Genomic DNA, 18,447 nt, shown 5'->3' on the forward strand with positions numbered 1-18,447 from the left:
ATTACAGAAAAAGATAGCAAATAGGGTCCATTTTTGGTTTGTTTAAAAAGTTTTCCTTGTATTGTCATCGTTTATTTTCATTTTTCAATATGAAAAGAAGTGAAGTTTTCTGTTAATCTAATCTATGGCTTGAACCAAGAAGACTCAAGTGGTAATTAATTATTTTATAGGTGTCTAATAAAACTTTTTTGACTAGACTTACAAAACTAAGTAAATAATGACAAATGCAATGTTATTGAGAGTGATGGTGGCCTTTGTTTTTCCTGTCTTAATGAAAGGATAATCATTTATTTAGAAATGAATCAGTTACACACTCTGTGATGAAACTCCTAGATTATGTTTAGTTCTTACCAGGTTCTGTTAAATCCATAAATTCTGCAGTGTTTTGTTTCTTTCCTCTGTTGTTCTGAGCTATTCCATGGGGCTCACTTTGCTTTTCTTCCTTTTAGAACCTTACTTCCATGCGGTTGAACCCTACACAAAGAAAGAACTTTCTGCTGTTACTTTCCCTGACATTATTCGCAATTATAAAGTCATGGCCGCTGAAAATATTCCAGAGAATCCCCTGAAGTTTCTGTATCCAAATATTGATAAAGACCATGCCTTTGGAAAATACTACTCCAGGCCAAAGGAAGGTAAGTGGGGAGAGTGCGCAGGAGTTGCCTGCTGAGTCATTGCACAGCCTAGTTGTTGCCATGGTTATATTCTCCCTTCATCTTGTCCAGAGGTTTGCAGACAGGCTTTAATCCCACTCCTCCACACAGCCCTTCCCTCCTTTTAAGTACAGGGTACCAGCATAAACTCTACCAGCCCATCCTTTCCTTTTGAACTGGTAAAAGCAGGCCTTCAAAACATAGTACAGTTGACACATAATGCATTGTTTGGCCTGATACAGAGAGTTAGAAAGGAACAAATGAGTTTTGATTTTAGGGGTGTTGGAAAAGCCCACTTCTGGTCTTCTGTGTTTGTTACATTTTTTACTTTTTCTGAGTGGAAGGGATAAAAGGAGCTTTGATGGTCACCTGACTTATGTCAGCCCACGCCTGAAATTGAGGAAGCGGAGGCCTGGGTGAAGAGAAGTGGTCCCTGCATGGTGACCCAGTAAGTTATGAGGCCTCCTGCTCACTGAGAGCAGGTCTGGGCTTAGCACACAGGTCTTCCACTACTCAGTGTTCCTCAATCGTATTTGAGAAGTATTTGAGAAAGTGGAAGTTAAGACTCACCTGCTTTAGAATATACCAACAGAGTTAATGGTTTTTCAGGATCTTATCTCAGTATTAACACAATTACTTGGGGAGAAGATGCCCCCAGCTCACCTTGACTGATGTGTCTGTGACACCAGCCAGGCCAGGACGGTAAACCAGATGCAACTTCTGTAGCACTTCAGGCCTTGGAAAGAAAAGCCTCTCCCATCTTGTCTATGTTCAGCACAGAACGTACCTCCCCTTTTCTTCGCATTGTTTCTGCATCCACACCACAATTTCAGGTGACCCAGGCAGGGAATCTAACCTGACTGCCAAGGAAAACAATCCAGTCTTGATCAAAGAAAAAGTTGATTGTTCTTTTTTTTTTAATTTATTTTTGGCTGTGCTGGGTCTTTGCTGCTGCTCAGGCTTTTCTCCAGTTGCAGTGCTTGGTCTCATTGTGGTGGCTTCTCGTTTTGCACAGCATGGGTTCTAGGGGGCATGGGCTCAGTAGCTGAGGCTCCCCGGCTCTAGAGCACAGGCTTAGTAGTTGTGGCGCATGGGCTTAGCTGCTCCTCACCATGTGGGATCCTCCCGGTTCAGGGATCTTTACCACTGAGCCAGCAGGGACGTCCCAGCTGATTGTTCTTGTGTGATATCTGCTAACGGAAAGTGTCCACGATGTGTTTGCTTCTAGCCCCAGAGCCTATGGAACTTGATGGCCCTAAAGGAACCGGATACATCAAGACTGAATTGATTTCTGTGTCTGAAGTGTAAGTGAACACAGAAGAGTGACATGTTTAAAATCCTCAAACAAGCCCCCTGTCCTGGCTGGGGCCTGTTGAAGATGCTTATTCTTTGCTTTTCCATTGTAATTGCTGCTGTCATCATCACAGTTGGACTTGTTGGAGAGATCCTAATTAGAGATACTTGTGTCACTCCCTGTCAGTGATTCACTGCCTTTATTAAAAAAAAAAAACCCAAAACAAGGTTGTATTTAAGGTATATAAGTTCTCCCCAAACTGATATTTTGAAAGAGTGTAAATAAAATGAACAAAAATTGATGAGAGTGGGAAAGCAGTTCTTTTTAATGTAGAAAAGGCCAAAGTAATGATTGAGATACCTTTTTTTTTTGTCCGCTTGCTTTTATTTTGTTGTTTCATTTTGTAAAAGGTAGAAAAAAATTTGGAAAAGTCATTGTCAGTTATTTGGCCTGCAGCACTGTCTTGGGGTGAATGGATGTAGCCTTCATGTAAAAACCCTCTGGAGCAGCTTTATCTGCATACAAACCTCAAGGTAGGGATGAGGGACTCCCCAGACATTTCCTCTGGCGCTTCTTGGGCCAGGGTAGGCGACACGCTGCACATGCTTGCACCCAGGTTTACCCAGGCAGAAGCGGTGCAGGACCCAGACTGGCTATTTCTTGCTCACATATCCAGAGTCCAACATGCTTCATGAGGGGCCGGGCTGGGGACATGAACCTCTTGAGATCCTTGCTTTTTCAAATGTATCTTACAAGTGCACACATTTGTCTTGAAATAGAAGACTAAAGCGATGATTCAGTCACAGGCCAGAGATGAAATGGCCAAGTTGGTGGCACTGCTTTCACAATTCAGATGTCAACATTTCCTGTTTTTTTCTCCCCCATTTTAGTCACCCTTCTCGACTTCAGACCACAGACAACCTTCTTCCCATGTCTCCTGAGGAGTTCGACGAGGTGTCTCGGATGGTGGGGTCTGTAGAATTTGACATGGTGAGTACCACCACGCAGGGGTGCTCTCAGTGTTGGCTCTCCGAGGCCAGGAAGGCTCCTGGCCAACCCTGGGCATGTCTGTGAGCTCTCGGAAGGGGCCCAGAAGCATGTTTTCTAGATAAGCTATGACAAGTTGGAGCCTGCTGTGTTTAAACAAGCTACATTGTCACCAAGATCTTTATTTCTGGTATTCTGCACCTTCCCCAAAATAATATTTCAAACATTTAAAAATTCGCCCTCTACCTTTCAAAATTATCCATGTAGAAATCTCATATATGAAGGAACTAAGATTTTCCTGATAAGAAAATGTTTTCCTTTGGCCTGTTGTTTCAGCCCTGTGTCTGAGTGAAGAGGTGTTATTTTTAGGAAGGGAGGAGACTAATGCTTGGTAGTTGCAATCTACTTTGTAGAGACTTGGTGAGCCACAATGAAACACTTTCACTTGCTTTATGTTTGAGAGCTAACTTGTGCTGCTCACACCTGGAGCTGTGAAGGGCTTGCCAAGAGTAAAAAGTTCAAGGAATGAAATGCAGTCATGAATGCTGTAAATGAAATACTGTCATGAGTGTCAGTATAAGGATTGCAACCAGGCTGTCCACCAATAGAGTGATTCTTTCTTTGGGAGAATGTTTTTCAGAGTGTCAGAGAGTATTGTCTGCCTGAAATCTTTCCTCTTAAAAGTCTTATTTTTTTATTGGCTGGATGTTTCCTGATGCTGTTTAATTTTAAGCTCTTTTCCACATGAAGCTATTCCAGTTCATTTTTTAAATTTTTCTTATTTTTTTTTTTAAATCTCTCTGAGTCCTCCCCAGTCTGAATTTATTGCTGTTTGCCCAGGCCAGGGCTGGAGGGGTTGGGGAGTGCTGAGGGGAGGGTAGTCCTGGCACAGACTGCATTGAGTGGGGGAGGGAGCAGATGTCAGTTAAGAGGGCGCCATCTTCCGACATTCAGGGTCACACATCCTTCAGTTCAGGGAATGCATTTGTGTGTCATCAGCAGTCTGTTTAGACTCAAGTTTCTGGCATGTAACCTTATCTTTTTCCCTCACCTGCAGAAGTACATGCTAAAATCTTTAGAGGCTGTGCTTTCTTACACCCTTCTGATTGTTGAGGCTGAAAAAAATTTACTTGGAAAAATGCTTAGGTAGTGTAATAGCAAAATAGTTCTATTGGCAAGTGAAAAATGAAACTTTTACATGTATAAGGTTGCATTCTCTGTTGGAATGTAGTTCCCCACTCTGCTCTGAAGTGCTCTGTGAGCCCAGCACAAAGCTGGAATAACTGTAAAGCCCTGTTCAGAAATTGTAAGACCAATGGACAGAACCTAACAACCGTCTTGTTTGTTTGTTGTTCCCGAGCAGGTTGCATCATCACGGTCATCATGACTATTAATAGGTGACACTTGCTAAGCTCTTACTGTGTACCGGGCATGCCACTGGTAGTGACTTAATCCTCACACTGATCTTCTGAGTTAGATATTACTATTTTTCCCATTTTACAGATGTAGGCAAAAAATCTCTCCAAAACTAACAAATTTGCCTAAGATCAGGTAGTCAGTAAATGAGGGAATGCATATTTGAATCCCCCTGGGGTGCCTCTGGACTGCATATTCTTGTCTACTCTCCTGAGAGCCCCCTCACCTAGAAAGCTCATCTCTGATTCATTTAAAACCTGTACCCCAGGGAAGCTGTTTGCACTTGACACTGAGTGTGTGCTATTCTGGTTTATTAAGATGAAGGCAACGTAACCTTTGGGGGAAAGGCTTGTGTTTGTTATTTGGAAATCAGAGCTCCACCTCTATCACACCATTATCCCCTGTGACCTTGAGAAAATAAGATGGATTAGTCCCCTCCATCTGTGCATGCAGCATGACTGCTTTCTCTGTGCTTCACTGTACCCTGGGAATAATAACAGTGGGAGCTATTTACTCTAAATAAATACTAGGAAATGGTTTTATGGCCCTGAATCCCCTCTCCCCCTGCCCAGGAGCCATCCATTCTATTCCAGGTGATTTTATTCATTTGTAGAATAAAATCTATTTTTGCACATACGCACACATACAAATCTCCGGATTAAACCCATGGAAGATTTAAGAGCTAAAACAGGCTCTAATATGGGCACAGCACTGGTGAGACAAAATAAAAGTTGGATTCTGTCTCCGAATTGGCTGAACTCCACCTTGTCTGTCCCAAATTGTCCTCCACCTTGGCCTGATTTCCTTCTAGCCTCCAGTCTTGGAGTTAGGGCGTATGTTCTGAAATAGACCTTTCATGGCTGGTGTTCGGGTGTATCTGGGGGTTGTCGCACTAGAGCAGCAGGCACTAGAGCCGACGCCTGGTGCCGCTCCGGAGCTGGAGGACTGCAGCCTCCTGAGACAGAGCAACAGTGTTCTCTGTAGCCTGACTGCAGTATTTGTTTAGTCTGGCTTTCCTGTACAGTAAACTTTTTCCTCCAGGACTACATGAGAACCAGGCTTCTCTCCTGGAGGCCTTTGGTCAATGCTGATATTAGTAGGAACATTTATTAATTGTTTGCTATTTTCCATCGACCATACTAAGCATTCTTCTGGGCTTCCCTGGTGGCTCAGATGGTAAAGAATCCGCCTACAAAGCGGGAGACCTGGGTTCGATCCCTGGGTTGGGAAGATCCCCTGGAGGAAGACATGCAACCCACTCCAGTATTTTTGCCTGGGGAACCCTCATGGATAGAAGAACCTGGTGGGCTACAGCTCATGGGATTACAAAGAGTCAGACATGACTAAGCGACTAAGCACACAGCACATACTAAGTATTCTACATATGCTGTATAATTTAACCCTTTCAACAACAAGTCTGTTAGGGACTGTTTGTCTTTTTCGAATAGATGAGCTTGGGATTTAGAGGTTAAGGAACATGGCTTGGTCACACAGCTAGTAAGACACAGTAACAGGATTTGAATCCATGCTCACTTGCTTTCTGTCTCTCTAAAGACCACCATCTTTACATATTTTTACTCTCAGCCAGACTGAAACATAGGGGCAAAACCTTCACTGTGCTTTTCAATCCAAAATATTTTCCTAGGAACCCACTATATATCACCCACTATTGAGTACTTGGAATTTAAAAAAAAAAAAAAACTCAATTTTTCAAGAGGCATGTATTCTAGAGCTCTGTTGCTGTTGGTGTTTGGGGGGTGAGTGATTCCCGGGGTGGGGCTGTCCTGTGCATTGCACAATGGATGGCAGCATCCATGGCCTCTCCTCACTAGATGCCAGTAGGCCACACCCCACACCCAGCCATGACGGTCCAGAATGTCTCCAGGTGTGGCCGGAGGACAGAATCACCCCTGGCTGAGAGCACCTGGAGTAAGGGGAGGGCCCAGCATAGACGTGAGGGGGGATGTTTGTTTCAGGATGTGTCCTGTGGATGAGCAGTTCTGGGTGTACGAACACCCTATTGGAGGCAGCTGGGCCAGAGGCACAGCTGGAGGAGGAGTTCCTAAGCCTTCTGCTTGTCTAGCCAGTACCTGAAACTCCTTCATCTGTTATTCCTACTGAGTGGCCTTTAAGAAAAATTCGTCATTTTCCCCAGGTCCGTCTCTCCCTCTGGCGTGCAGCTCAGCACTGCCTCACCCTTGTTTTGCATGAGCAGATTTGCCACATTTTTCAGTCCCCAGACTTGCCCAACAGCAGAAAGCTTTATGCAGCCTGGATGAATTGACAGAATTAAGCCGGCAGGCTGCAGAGTAATAATCCATCAGCTTAGGTGATATAAAAGGTCTCGATTAAGCCAGGAAAATGGATAGCACATGTTGCAGGTTCTCTAATCCCATGGTGGTTTTTTGCTGGGGGATGTCTTTCTGCTGTAGAACACGCAAGGAATGTTAGCTATGAGTCTGCGTTTTATAGGAGCAGTGTAGTAATGTCACTACATTTTCTCTCTTACAGATGAATGCAGTCTAGAGCATGAATTTTTCTCATCTTCTCTGGAGACGTTTTTCTTCCCACCTGTGATTCCCTTCTGCTACTGTGTTCCTTCACATCCTGTGTTTCTAGGGAAACTAAAGAAAGGCCAACAAATTTGCTGCAACCTGTTGATAGCAAGTGGATTTTCCCCTAATTCAGAAACATCTTTTACTCTGAAGGGCTTCATGCATCTTATTGAAGGTAAAATTGAAAGGTCTTCTCCACACAGAGGGTTTTACAGATGAAAAACATCCTCGTACACCAAAATCATCAGGACTAGAATGAGAGTACTTTAGGAAAGGTGACACATTTAGCAGCATGTAGCAGATGCTATGTATAGTCAGGGCCCGATTGTTACAGGTGGTTGGGTAGATCATATGGTTATTCTTATTTGTTCTCTCTATTTTAAATATAGCCTGAAGTTTGCCAGTGGCTTGCCTGTGAAATAGTGCAAAGCTGTCCTGTATCTGGGTAGAAGATAAAAGTTATGTGTGTTATTATATTTTCCACACTGGCCATTGAAAACTAGAGAGATTCTCTCTCTTGGGAGAATTAGCTTTTGTCTGTTATGGCTTTATGACGCTGGCTAATATCAATAGGAGGAAGTAAACTTTCCAAATTCATGAGTAGTATCTTCCGTTTCAGCTTTAATACCAAAGTTGAATATATTCTGCCTTCATCATGAAATTGAAGTTAGTAAATGAAACTGTCTGTACAGTTCTATCAAGGGAGCCAAACTATTAACAACTCTCTTAAAGCAAATCCTATTATTTTTTCAAAAAGTTGAAATTAATTGTAGATGTGAACAAACTCAGAAATTTAATGCATGTTTCTTAAGTGGGTTCACTTGTCTTTATTGTTATTAGCTGGTAGTTAGCCAAAATTTTCAAATCGAGAAGAAATAATAGTAACTGACAAATCATTAAGTGGAGATTATGAGAATCCAATAATTTGAAAACTCATCCTGTGTAACTGCATTGAGAATTGCGTATTTTTCACTGGCAAATGTGTTTCTCTCACAAATACATTACAAAACCATTACAAATGGTTCCGCGCTCTCTCTCGTGCTTTTTCTAGACCTGTTTTGGACTGGATGATGTTTTGTGAAGTGCTGTGTTCCTTACCTTGCCCCTTCCCTAGCACTGACGCACACAGAAGTGGCTTAGGGAGTGGGTTTGACAGAGATCTTCTAGATAATTTTCACAAACAGCTGTCTGCAGCTGAACCGTATTTTTCTGCTGTCGTCACCACAATCATATTTTTATGTAAATACTGTATTTTTCTGGTGGGGATAAAGTTTTCTTGAGGTCTATTTTAAAGTATGTGTGTTACATTAAATATAATATGTCCTTGGTATTAAACACAAATTAAAACCACCTCAGTTTTTACATAAGATGATTGACATGAACCTGATTGAGTTTCAGTTGACTTTTTAAATTAAAATGATAAAGGAACAAAGAAGACAGCAGTTTAAAAAGGTGTTTCTAATTCCTGATATTTAGCTATTTGGTATATTTTTGCCCTCTAAAAATGCTTTGGCATAGTTTCATTTTCCTGCACATCCAGAGATTTTGTTTACTTTTTTAAAGTATTAAAGTTATAAAGTCAGTCTGTTATAAATAATATTTGGTGGTAAAGATTTTAAACGTTCCTGGCATTGTGTGTAGGTTTGATGTTTTTCTCATCTTATGTTTAAACATAAAAATGTCATTCCTTATTTTTAAATAAGATCAATATCGTTTTCATAAGTGTTGCCCTCTCTTACCCTGATTAAGGTAGGTCAGTGGAGGAGATGAGAGAAGAAACATTACTGAGAGAAGTCATAATGAGCACCATAAAGAACAAACAAATGAAAACCCTCTGGGCTTGGTGACCACAGCTGCCTCCAAGTGCAGAAATAATTTTGTATTTATTTTAAAGTGAATTTCAGTACTGCTATAATGTAAGTTTTTAATTTTAAAATACATGTAAAATGTGACTATTGTCTCCATAGCAGCATCTAAAATCTACACCTCCTTGATGAGGTGAGGTATTCCTTCCTGAGAAGTTACTGCACCCACACAAAAAGCTGCCATTTTTTTTCTCCAAAGATGCTCTAAGCTAGAAAGCTGTGACCCTCTCAAAATAAAAGACATTGAGTGCTGGGGAAAAAAAAATAATATAAGAATCACTAGGTTAGACGTAAATTGGCAGGTTAGATTCAGCTGTTGTTTGAGCTATCAGAGAATGGTGGTATAAGCTTGAATTCTGGCCTCATAGCAAATATGACCATTCTCATCTCCCTATCTGCAGTACTTATATCTAGGACATATCAAGTTTTTTCATAACAAACATCAAGAGCATATTTCTCCAGGGAATGAAGTACAACAGATAATGCCCTGCCTAGCTGGTTATGTTTGTATTTCTATGTATTTGATCATTATAAGAAGTCAGTGAGTAGATCCTGGTAAAGGGATGTTTGTGTGTTTTAAGAGTATTTCTGGTATGGTGTTTTATAAGCATAGAACCTTTATGTACCACTTAGGACAAATTTCTCCCTTTTCAGGAAAGTGTTTTCTGAAGTGGCAGTAAATAGCATTAAATGATGGAAGTCTATCTGTTGTCTGTAAGCTGAAATGGAATATAAAGTCTTAATTGAACGAAGAACTCTTTTCATATCTGATATCCCAAGAAAAAACCAGAAAGGGCTTTGAAAGCTCTGGTACTTTGGGATGCTGTGCCCAGAGTAAGGGGTGTTTACTTGAGTGGCTTTTAGTAAGATTCATTTATTAGTTCACCAGATATATGTTGAGCACCTGCCATGAGCTAGGCACTATTCTAGATGTTTGGGAAACTAAGTTGGCAAAGTAAAACAGAGAGATGTCTGGTTTTGTGGAACTTAAGATGGTCTGAGATACTGAATTGTATGTCTAGTACAGACATCTTACCTATTAAAACTTAAGAAAGCTTTTGTGAAGCAAACATAGCCAAAAGCTATGAATAATTTAAAGGTTATATAAAAATATACATAATTTCAAACTAATGGCATTCATCCAAGAAAGGGTGAGAGTAGAGATTTTGGATGTCTCTTCCAGTTGTAAAATGTCAGTAATATAGACAAACTGTTTGACTGCTATAGCAAAGCAGATTGCTTTGTCACAAACAACTTTGATTGTTGAAAATGGACAGCCATGGCATTCGTGGTGTTTATGTACCTTCCCTGTAGTTAAAAGACCATGTGCTAACCCTGAACCAGGGGTTTCTGGCTCTGGGAGTGAACGCCATTCCATACATGCATGGACCAGGTGGGGGCTGCCACTACCAGCTGGTCCTGCTTAGACTCCAATATGGCAGCACTGAGTTCAGTTCCCAAAATAGATGTCAAGACATTTGTGAAAATACCCTCTCTTTTCATTAAAAGAGGTTCAAACCCTCCTAGTGAAAGATTTCAATGTAGTAAATATTTACTGAGCACCTCCTGTGAAAGGATAGTGTTAGCTTCTAAGAGGACTAGAAACATGCCTGTGCATCTTCTCACCTTCAGGGATGAACTGCTTACAGAATTTTCATCCTAATCGTTGCAGTAACCCTACTGCAGTAGTACCCTACTACTGGCATAGTACCTGGGTCCATAGGAGGCATGAAAAATGCCTAGGTGTAGTTCCTATGTTCAGTGGAGTTCCCAACCCAGTGATATAAGAGAAAACCTTTTTTTTTTAAAGAATCATTTTTGGTTTTTGATACATGTATTTATTAAGCTGTAAAAAGCAACACTACCTGATTTCAATTAAAATAAATATTTTCCAATTTCAGAATACTTACAACTTACAGTTTTAAGATTAGATTCACTTTGGGAGGTTCTGGAAGCAAATACATTCATAACTGTACAATCCCCAGAAAGAACCTAAATCCAGCATCAGGTCATTCAATTCCTGCCAGGCAGATAACAGCATCAAATGGTCAATAGCTGATCTAGTTCTGCAGCTGAAGGGCAGGACGGGCAGCAGTGGGGTACAGCACATTACACTCAAGAGATGAGATCATTAGAACGGAGACCAGCAAAAACAACAGTGTATACAAGCTTTAAAGAAACACCACCATATAGAGCTCTGTGGTACTGAAAAAGCACATATGATCCTAAAGCCAGAATAAAAAGATCTTTGGAGCATACTGATGGCAGCAGTTAACAGCAGAGTTAAAAGCATTTAAGTGAAACATGTTCATTATTATTACCAGCCAATAGCAAATAGCAGAGCAAGACCCAGTCTACAGTCATAAATAACATCATGGGTAAATAAGGGCACATTTAACTAAACCACAAAGATTGCACAGAATAGTCTTGATCTGAGAAAAGATGAAAACGCTTTGTTCCCAAGTAACAGAACAAAAATTCTCAAAATCATTGGCAGTCTTCAAGTCATGTAACTGAACTATCTTAATGTTTCATTTAAATCACACAGAGGAGGCTGCTGTTGGAGCAATTATTTCAAATCATTTCAATTACAGAGTATCTACCCCATGATATCTTTGGGAATAATGCTGTTCCTCTGCAGCATTTTACAAATACCATCTACATGTCTGATAGACCCATGGGGCAGGAACACCCACCCACCATACTCCACACAGAAGCACAAACTTGAGAGTGGCATTGTGCCTGATGCAGCTCTGTTAAGGAACACTCGCCATGTTCCACCTGCCGAGGTGCTGCCTAGGCAATAAGGGGACAATGGCAGAAGTTACTGATTAGACTGGGAGCAGTAATTGAAACATTTGGAGGCTGCTGGAGTGGGATTGGAGCCACTGGGCATGATATAGCCTGGAAGCAGCAGTGTGTGCTGACAGAACAGGGAAGAAAAAGGGATTTGTTATATTAACATAACAGCCAGCATTCATGTAGCTGAGAATTCTGCTCATTTCACTAAACACAGCTTCAGAGAAGTCCATTTGTGTGTGTGTATTTAATTTCAGAAATCCTCATTAACATACCCTTTTATACCTCTGAGGTATGACAGGATAATGTATATGTGCAGTTTCTCCTGAAGACAAATGATGGATTTTGATTTTAAATAGCCTTTTCTTATTATTGAACTGTAAAGTCCACCAAAAATATACAGTAGAAAAACAGGAGAAAACAGGAGCGATCTAGTGATCCCCTAAACAGAATAGATACCTTGATGCAGACTTTTAATGACAGGTTTTAAAACAAATGTTATTTGTAGCAGTTCCCATACCTTCATAATAACTTTGGTAGCTTAGAGCATGTCTGAATTTATCCTGAAAGCTGAAAAATATCTTCTTAAAGAGCTGTCGGAGCACATCCCTTCCTTTTATTGGCTGATGAATTGGACTAATTTGTATTTAGCTTAGTAATTTGTCTCTGGTTCATCTCCTGTAGACAAATGGCATAGTTACAGCTCGGATGCCAGATACAGGAGGCATTTTCTGTTTTATTGTGGAAAACATGAAAACTGCATAATATGCCAGCACCCACTTTCCCAGCTAAAGGAAAGGCAAAAAGCTAAACGTCTGGAAAAGAAACTGGTCTGAGGGGATATAGAAAAATGAAATTCTTTCCAAAATATTTTAACTACATTCACACATATGTTTTGGTCACCAAACATACCTTAAACAGATTCCCTGATAAAGTCTAATCAGAATTGGTCTATCCTACTAACAGTTGTTAACGATTATAATTTTGAGAGTCACATCATGAAGCTAGGGTGATGGGGGACATTTTAAACTCATAACCATAAGTGCATATAGTTGTTCACGCAAACTAAATCTGTATTTGAAGTCATGAAAATTACACTGTCTTGCCTAAAGGTAGCCTTGACCCATTCGGACAAACTGTACAATAGAGTTTAATTTATAAATGCATATCAGTAGATCATCACCATAAACTGTAAAATTCACAAAATACACAAAAATCATGAAGACCACACAGTAAAGCTAGCATTGGTAAATGTATCTTTTACATCAAATTATACAATGCACGAGGTAAATATTGCTCACATTATGTAGGGAGATTGTTTTATTTCTATTTTTTCCCAAAGAGATCAGATTTGTCCTGTGCGCACAATGAAGAAACTCCAGTAACACTGAAATGACCAATGTTGTAAAATATACATCACTACCAGATAGGAATACACACGTTCTTCATAATCATTTTCCACAATTACATAGGTAAGTGATTTAAATCTTGGGCTTAAGACTATTATAACAGTCCATCAAGATTCTTATGGACCGTTTGATTCTCCTTTCCACTGTCGGAATCTCCTTGAGGCGTGTACTGGACTTGGTATTCCTGCAGGATTTTAAATACGTCGTGGTGCCCAAAGTGCAGCGCTTCGTCCATGGGAGTGTTATTCCACCTAGACAAGTAGCACAGCACAGAGAGGGTCATTAGGGAATTTCTGTACAAAGATGATAATCTTAGATTTTAAATGCAGGTTAAAGGGCCATTCAAATTTAGCTATTTACACAGTATTACAAGTAATATTGAAAAAATGCAGAAAGAGATTTATAATTCAAAAAGTGATCTCAGAGACAAGTTGGGATATGGGGAGGAAGAGAAAACCATCTTCTGCAAAAGGGTCTTATTCATACTAAGTGCTTATGGAGGGGAAATTCTAGTGTTGACAGGTAAGAGAGATTCCTCTACTATTCCTGAATTTTACCTTCATGAAAAGCCTAAGGGATCACTCTTTAAATACAATGTGCAAAGAAAACTCAGCTGTGTAACATCCATCACCCTAGCTTTTGATAGAAAATTTGTGTTCCTGTCAATGTAAAATCACAGTGAATCTCCAAAGCCTGGAAATAACCATGGTCTTATTAGAGCTCAAATATACATTGGAGGAGCAAGACTGGCCTCAGAGGAACTGACATTTTCATCATCTCTGGTAAGGATGGGACTTGAGGGACTCAACTGGACCCACTCCACAACCAGAAGAGCTACTCATTCCACAGGAAGTGTGCTTCTGAGCTGTGCTCTTTAGAGTCCTGTAGATGACGACTACTGAAGATGAGAAAGGAAGAGCTGCCAGCAGTGGTTCATCAGCTAATTAGCCTTTTGGAAGAGGAGTCAACACTGTATAACTGTAACAACCCAAGTAAATGACAGAGCATGATAATTACCTCCCCAGTTCCTCACAAACTATTAAGCTTCTCTTCCATCCTCTCCCTATTAGGTCACTTAACTTCTCCGTGGCTGGCAGGCTCTCTGATTCCATTTTTTCACATGCCACTCTCACAAGCTTCTGCTTTTCCTTCTTTCTTTGTTCTTAACCTTTTACCTTCTCAGTGGGGTCCCAATGTAGAACTAAAAGTTTTTTAAGTAATCTCTTTTAAAAATATTTTTGAATAGTGTGGTAGCCTGTTCTTAATTTTTCAAATCAGGTAAGTAACCTTTTATATGTAAGTAACATTTAACACAAACGTGCTTCTCAAAAAACTGCTGAATTAAGTTGCCTTTTACTTCTACATTAGCCTTCATTAAGTTAGGGAGTCAGTGATCTGAAACTGGGAGATGGGGTAACTTTTCAATTATCTACAGCATATAATTACCTGTCTTTCTGGGAAAACTGTTACCTCTTTTTTTTTTTAAAGACTCTTGTTTTCCATGAAGTAATGCAAAATATCAACTCTATACACTAAATTTGCTCAAGCCTGTTTTACCAATTTGAGGTGATACTGATTCTATGAAATAGAAAAACAAAGATGTGTTCGTCTAGCTTACATTCTCAAAACATTGAATAACCAGTTACCACGTTAGTTACTGAGCTAAGTTTTGCCTCTCAGATGGGTGCTTCTACTTTCACATTCCTAGAGGTCGATTTAGGGCAAAAACCAAAACAAAACATTTTGATTCTTAAACATGCAAGGCATAGTAAATATTTCTAGTCTGTGTTAAACAGTGTTTTACTTGGGATTATAAACACTGGGAACAAGGAGAAAACACCCTCTTCAGTTCCTTGCTCTGGAAAAAGAGCTGGTGTGGACATTACATTTGGGAATAAACGGGAGAACTGTCTCCTGAACATGAGGTTTTAGAATATTACCAATAAAGATCATGATTGTGGTAATCAGAGAGTTACCACACTTACCAAATTGCTAACAGTTCTCAGACACTGATGTCATAACTTTCCTGCATTTCCTGCAAGCTGAACTAATAAAACCCAAACCACTGATGTGAAAAATAGTAAAACTTTACTGAAACAGAAAGATCTAATAGCTAGAAAATAATCAACTTGCTCCAAAGTTACTTCATATAGTCCTCAAAGATCCAATCCAAACTCCTAATCACACGTATCAAACCTCTCGCACCAAATATTTTTTTCCATTCTTCTAGGCCTTTATTCTCCTTACTCACTGACTCACCCAGTTATGTAAGCCCAGTTATATAACGTGCCAGTGTATTAGTGCAGGGTTTACTTCGAGCGTGTGTATGTACCTAAGCTGCACTCGTAACCCTCTCCCGGCCACCCACCTTCTGAACAGGCTTTACTGCAGGATGAATGTCAAGTTGCCATGTGGACCAGAAGGAAGAGGAGAGGAGCAGAACATACCCCAGGCTGATCTCTCCACTCTAGATAGACCACCCCTCTCTTCCTTCTGTGCCCTCAAATCTCATCTCTTTCCCAGAGCACTGGTTAAAATTCAACTTCCATGAAGCTTTCTAAAACTGACTCCAACCAAATCCAGGAATTTCAACAAACTCCAATAGAGTTCTAGAACAGTAATCTCCTGACACATTGTAATATACTCCTGCAAATGTTTATCTTGTCTGCCTGGGGTAGGCAAAAGGCCCACGAGGACAAAATTCCTATTTTATCTTAACAAACACCAAGACTTGTTTTCTCACACAATATACTCACTGACAGACTAACCAAGATAACTCTTAAGAGAACCCCTTAGGTAAACAAGAGGATCTAGGAGAAAGAATGATCTACTGAATAGCAACAAGGTTTTGTTTGTTGCCTTTATAAGGCTTCAAAGCAAGTTCATCTCCAACATATACAATGTGGGTTTAAATACACCCATCATTTAACTATTATAGCCCTGTATGATTAAAAAGCCTGGTCTGCCAACTACATGTTAGAAAGTAACATGAGGGCTCACCTGTCCTTGGGGAAAGGATTTACTTTGCAGGCTTCCAGCAGAAATTTAACAACTTCAACATGACCTACAGCCAAAGTAAATCAAGCAGGTTTTAGTGTTAAGTAGAAACTAAGTTTGAAAAAAATAAATAAATAAACGAGTGGTTCATATATTACCCTCTGCAGCAGCTACGTGGAGTGCCGTTCTGGAATCGTAGTCTCGCTGTTCCATGTCCATGGCTGACAAAGCAAACCTGAAAATTTGTAAGCATAGCTGTTTATATTAATTCACCTCTGTAACACTTCCTCCATCAGTTCAACTGAAGGTCCTGTGAGAAAGGTGTCATCCTTCACTAGGCTCACTAATGGAGACCCTGTTCAACTAGTCCATTGATGCCTTAGGTAAATGCCACCTCACTGCTCTTCTTTAGCTGTTGCTCTTTTTGGGTAAGAGGAAACATTTACCATCTCAAGTTTATAGTCCTCTGTGACCTTTCCAGCCTGGGGATCTGCAGATCATCAAGTGTTCCTATTTGCCCACCTCACTCACCTCCAAAGATGGAGAGTGATGATGGGTAGATGGGGACTGAGAAGGCATTGTCCAATTCCAGTAAAACACTAATACCAATCGGCCAGATTGAACAGTTACACTTGGGAAAACAGAGGACTGGACATTTCTAGGAAGTAGACTACAGCAAGACTAAGGCACTGGAAGGGGAAACTTAATATAACTTTGGATTATTATTATTAGAGGGAAATGTAAGTGAAACTTCACTTAGCTTTAAAATGGCCCTCTCCCCAGAAGCAATTTCATAAACATCTGTAAACCACATGCTACCCTGTTAACATACCTTCGAAGTGCAGACACATCTCCAGTATATGCAGCAAACAAAAGGTTTATCACTGACTTTACCTGTGAAGAAAAGAGAGTTCAGGCATCCAGAGGAAAATCAATATGTAGAATGCACAACTGTCACCAGTAAGTGATTTCCACGTGCTTTGAACACTTCAGTGGGGTCACACAAATTTATCACAAGGATACTGCTGTAAGCAAAAAGAAGGCACATGTGTTTTCTTTTTTCATAGAGGATTATGAGGGGAAATCCAACATTAAAGATACACGAGGGAAAGAATGGAATTCTATCATTGGCACAAAAGAATGGAAACTTGTGACCTGGAAAACATACAATTGGGACAACTGAAAACTGGAACCTTTTTCATTTAGTATGTCTCAGTGCTGGGAGCTGACTTGTATACTCTTTAAAATTCCTATCACATCATTGTTAAAAACTAAGTCACGCTATATAAATGTCTAGTTCTTGCCAACAATCCCTGTCCTCACCAATCACTGGTTTCTTCGGAAATCTTTAGAGACAACAATTGGTATTAATCATCTCAAACTGTAAGAATAGGACTTCCCTGGAAAGGTAGTATTCAGTTCAATGCCCAGGCAGTACAAATAGGGGCAGGGCAGCATTCCCAAAGCCTGTGATTCTGCCTCAGCCCAAAAGGTGGATAAATTCCCAAAATACTAAGTCGCTGACATGGAGTGCTCCTAGACATCAAAGTGTATCTTCTTTTAATATTATCCACTTTCTTGTCATTAATTAAGGGAAAGGCTAGTTACCCTAAAAGGCCATTGGATTTTGGTCTCTTTCATAAAGACTTTTTATCCAATACTGTTTTTGAGAAACAAGTATTAAATGCACACTGTTTGTAAATAGTTCATAAATCCCCACTTTTAAACTTTGCAATTTCAACATTCATACAGATGATCCAACTGACACTGGACTCAATGGTAGAAAACAGTTGACCTGCTGGAATGGGAAGTAAACCAGCGATTCCATACCCTGGGAGCTGTGTTTTCTAGATTTTAACCTGGACAGGTTACCTTTCCACTACAGCTTCCCTTTCCCACAACCTGTGAACTCTTAATTAAACTAGAACGAACTATCGCAGGACTTCTCTAATTCAGCAATTTCAAAATGTTTTCAAGTAGAAACTAGTCCAAAGGTACCATGAAAAAAAGGGTTCCTTGGTTAGCTATTTTCTTAAAATACTAAATTCCTTCTTAGAGATTCATGTGCATATGAAAAGCTCTGTAAAGTCCTGCAGAACAGGAACTTAACCAGCTGAGCACACCCCACCTGTAAATTTTACTAATAGTTACTGCTATTAAGATCATTCCAGAAAACCTTACTCTTAACTCTTTCAGTCTATTTGCTTCCCTTCCAGCTACTCTTTACTGCTCCTACCCAGCTTGCACCATGTCAACCTACTAACATCAAGTCCAGAACTGTTTTCAAATGTGTGTGTGTGTGTGTGGGGGGGGGGGGTGGTGGAGAGAGGATAGGAGTTTAAGAGAATCACCCAGAATGTTTTAAAAGTATATGCAAGCATCTCTCTTCCCATTGCAATCATCCTATTCCCACACCTCAATCTGTATAATTTGAAAAAGTTTCCGGCTGATTCTGATATGCACGCCTACAGG

The 18,447-nt window shown here is 40.2% G+C and overlaps 2 protein-coding genes across 4 annotated transcripts in view; one reads left to right on the forward strand and one right to left on the reverse strand.

Moving 5' to 3' along the window:
- The window catches only part of STAT1 (signal transducer and activator of transcription 1), a 39,168-nt gene extending 30,881 nt beyond the window's left edge, over positions 1-8,287 (forward strand). Inside the window, exons 21-24 of the mRNA XM_065930936.1 lie at positions 450-635; positions 1,882-1,957; positions 2,838-2,937; positions 6,862-8,287. Coding sequence (XP_065787008.1) covers positions 450-635; positions 1,882-1,957; positions 2,838-2,937; positions 6,862-6,876 — 377 coding nt within the window. The 3' untranslated portion in view covers positions 6,877-8,287. The remainder of the gene's footprint in view (positions 1-449; positions 636-1,881; positions 1,958-2,837; positions 2,938-6,861) is intronic.
- Positions 8,288-10,585: 2,298 nt separating this feature from the next.
- Positions 10,586-18,447, reverse strand: part of GLS (glutaminase) — an 86,781-nt gene continuing 78,919 nt past the window's right edge. For all 3 annotated transcript variants that reach the window (XM_065930938.1, XM_065930942.1, XM_065930941.1), the window contains 4 exons: positions 16,808-16,869; positions 16,134-16,210; positions 15,979-16,042; positions 10,586-13,229 (listed from right to left, as the gene is read on the reverse strand). In XM_065930938.1, the coding sequence (XP_065787010.1) occupies positions 13,073-13,229; positions 15,979-16,042; positions 16,134-16,210; positions 16,808-16,869 (360 nt within the window). In that variant the 3' untranslated portion in view covers positions 10,586-13,072. The remainder of the gene's footprint in view (positions 13,230-15,978; positions 16,043-16,133; positions 16,211-16,807; positions 16,870-18,447) is intronic.

The sequence above is a fragment of the Muntiacus reevesi genome, chromosome 3 (assembly GCF_963930625.1).
Source record: "Muntiacus reevesi chromosome 3, mMunRee1.1, whole genome shotgun sequence".
NCBI lineage: Eukaryota > Metazoa > Chordata > Mammalia > Artiodactyla > Cervidae > Muntiacus > Muntiacus reevesi.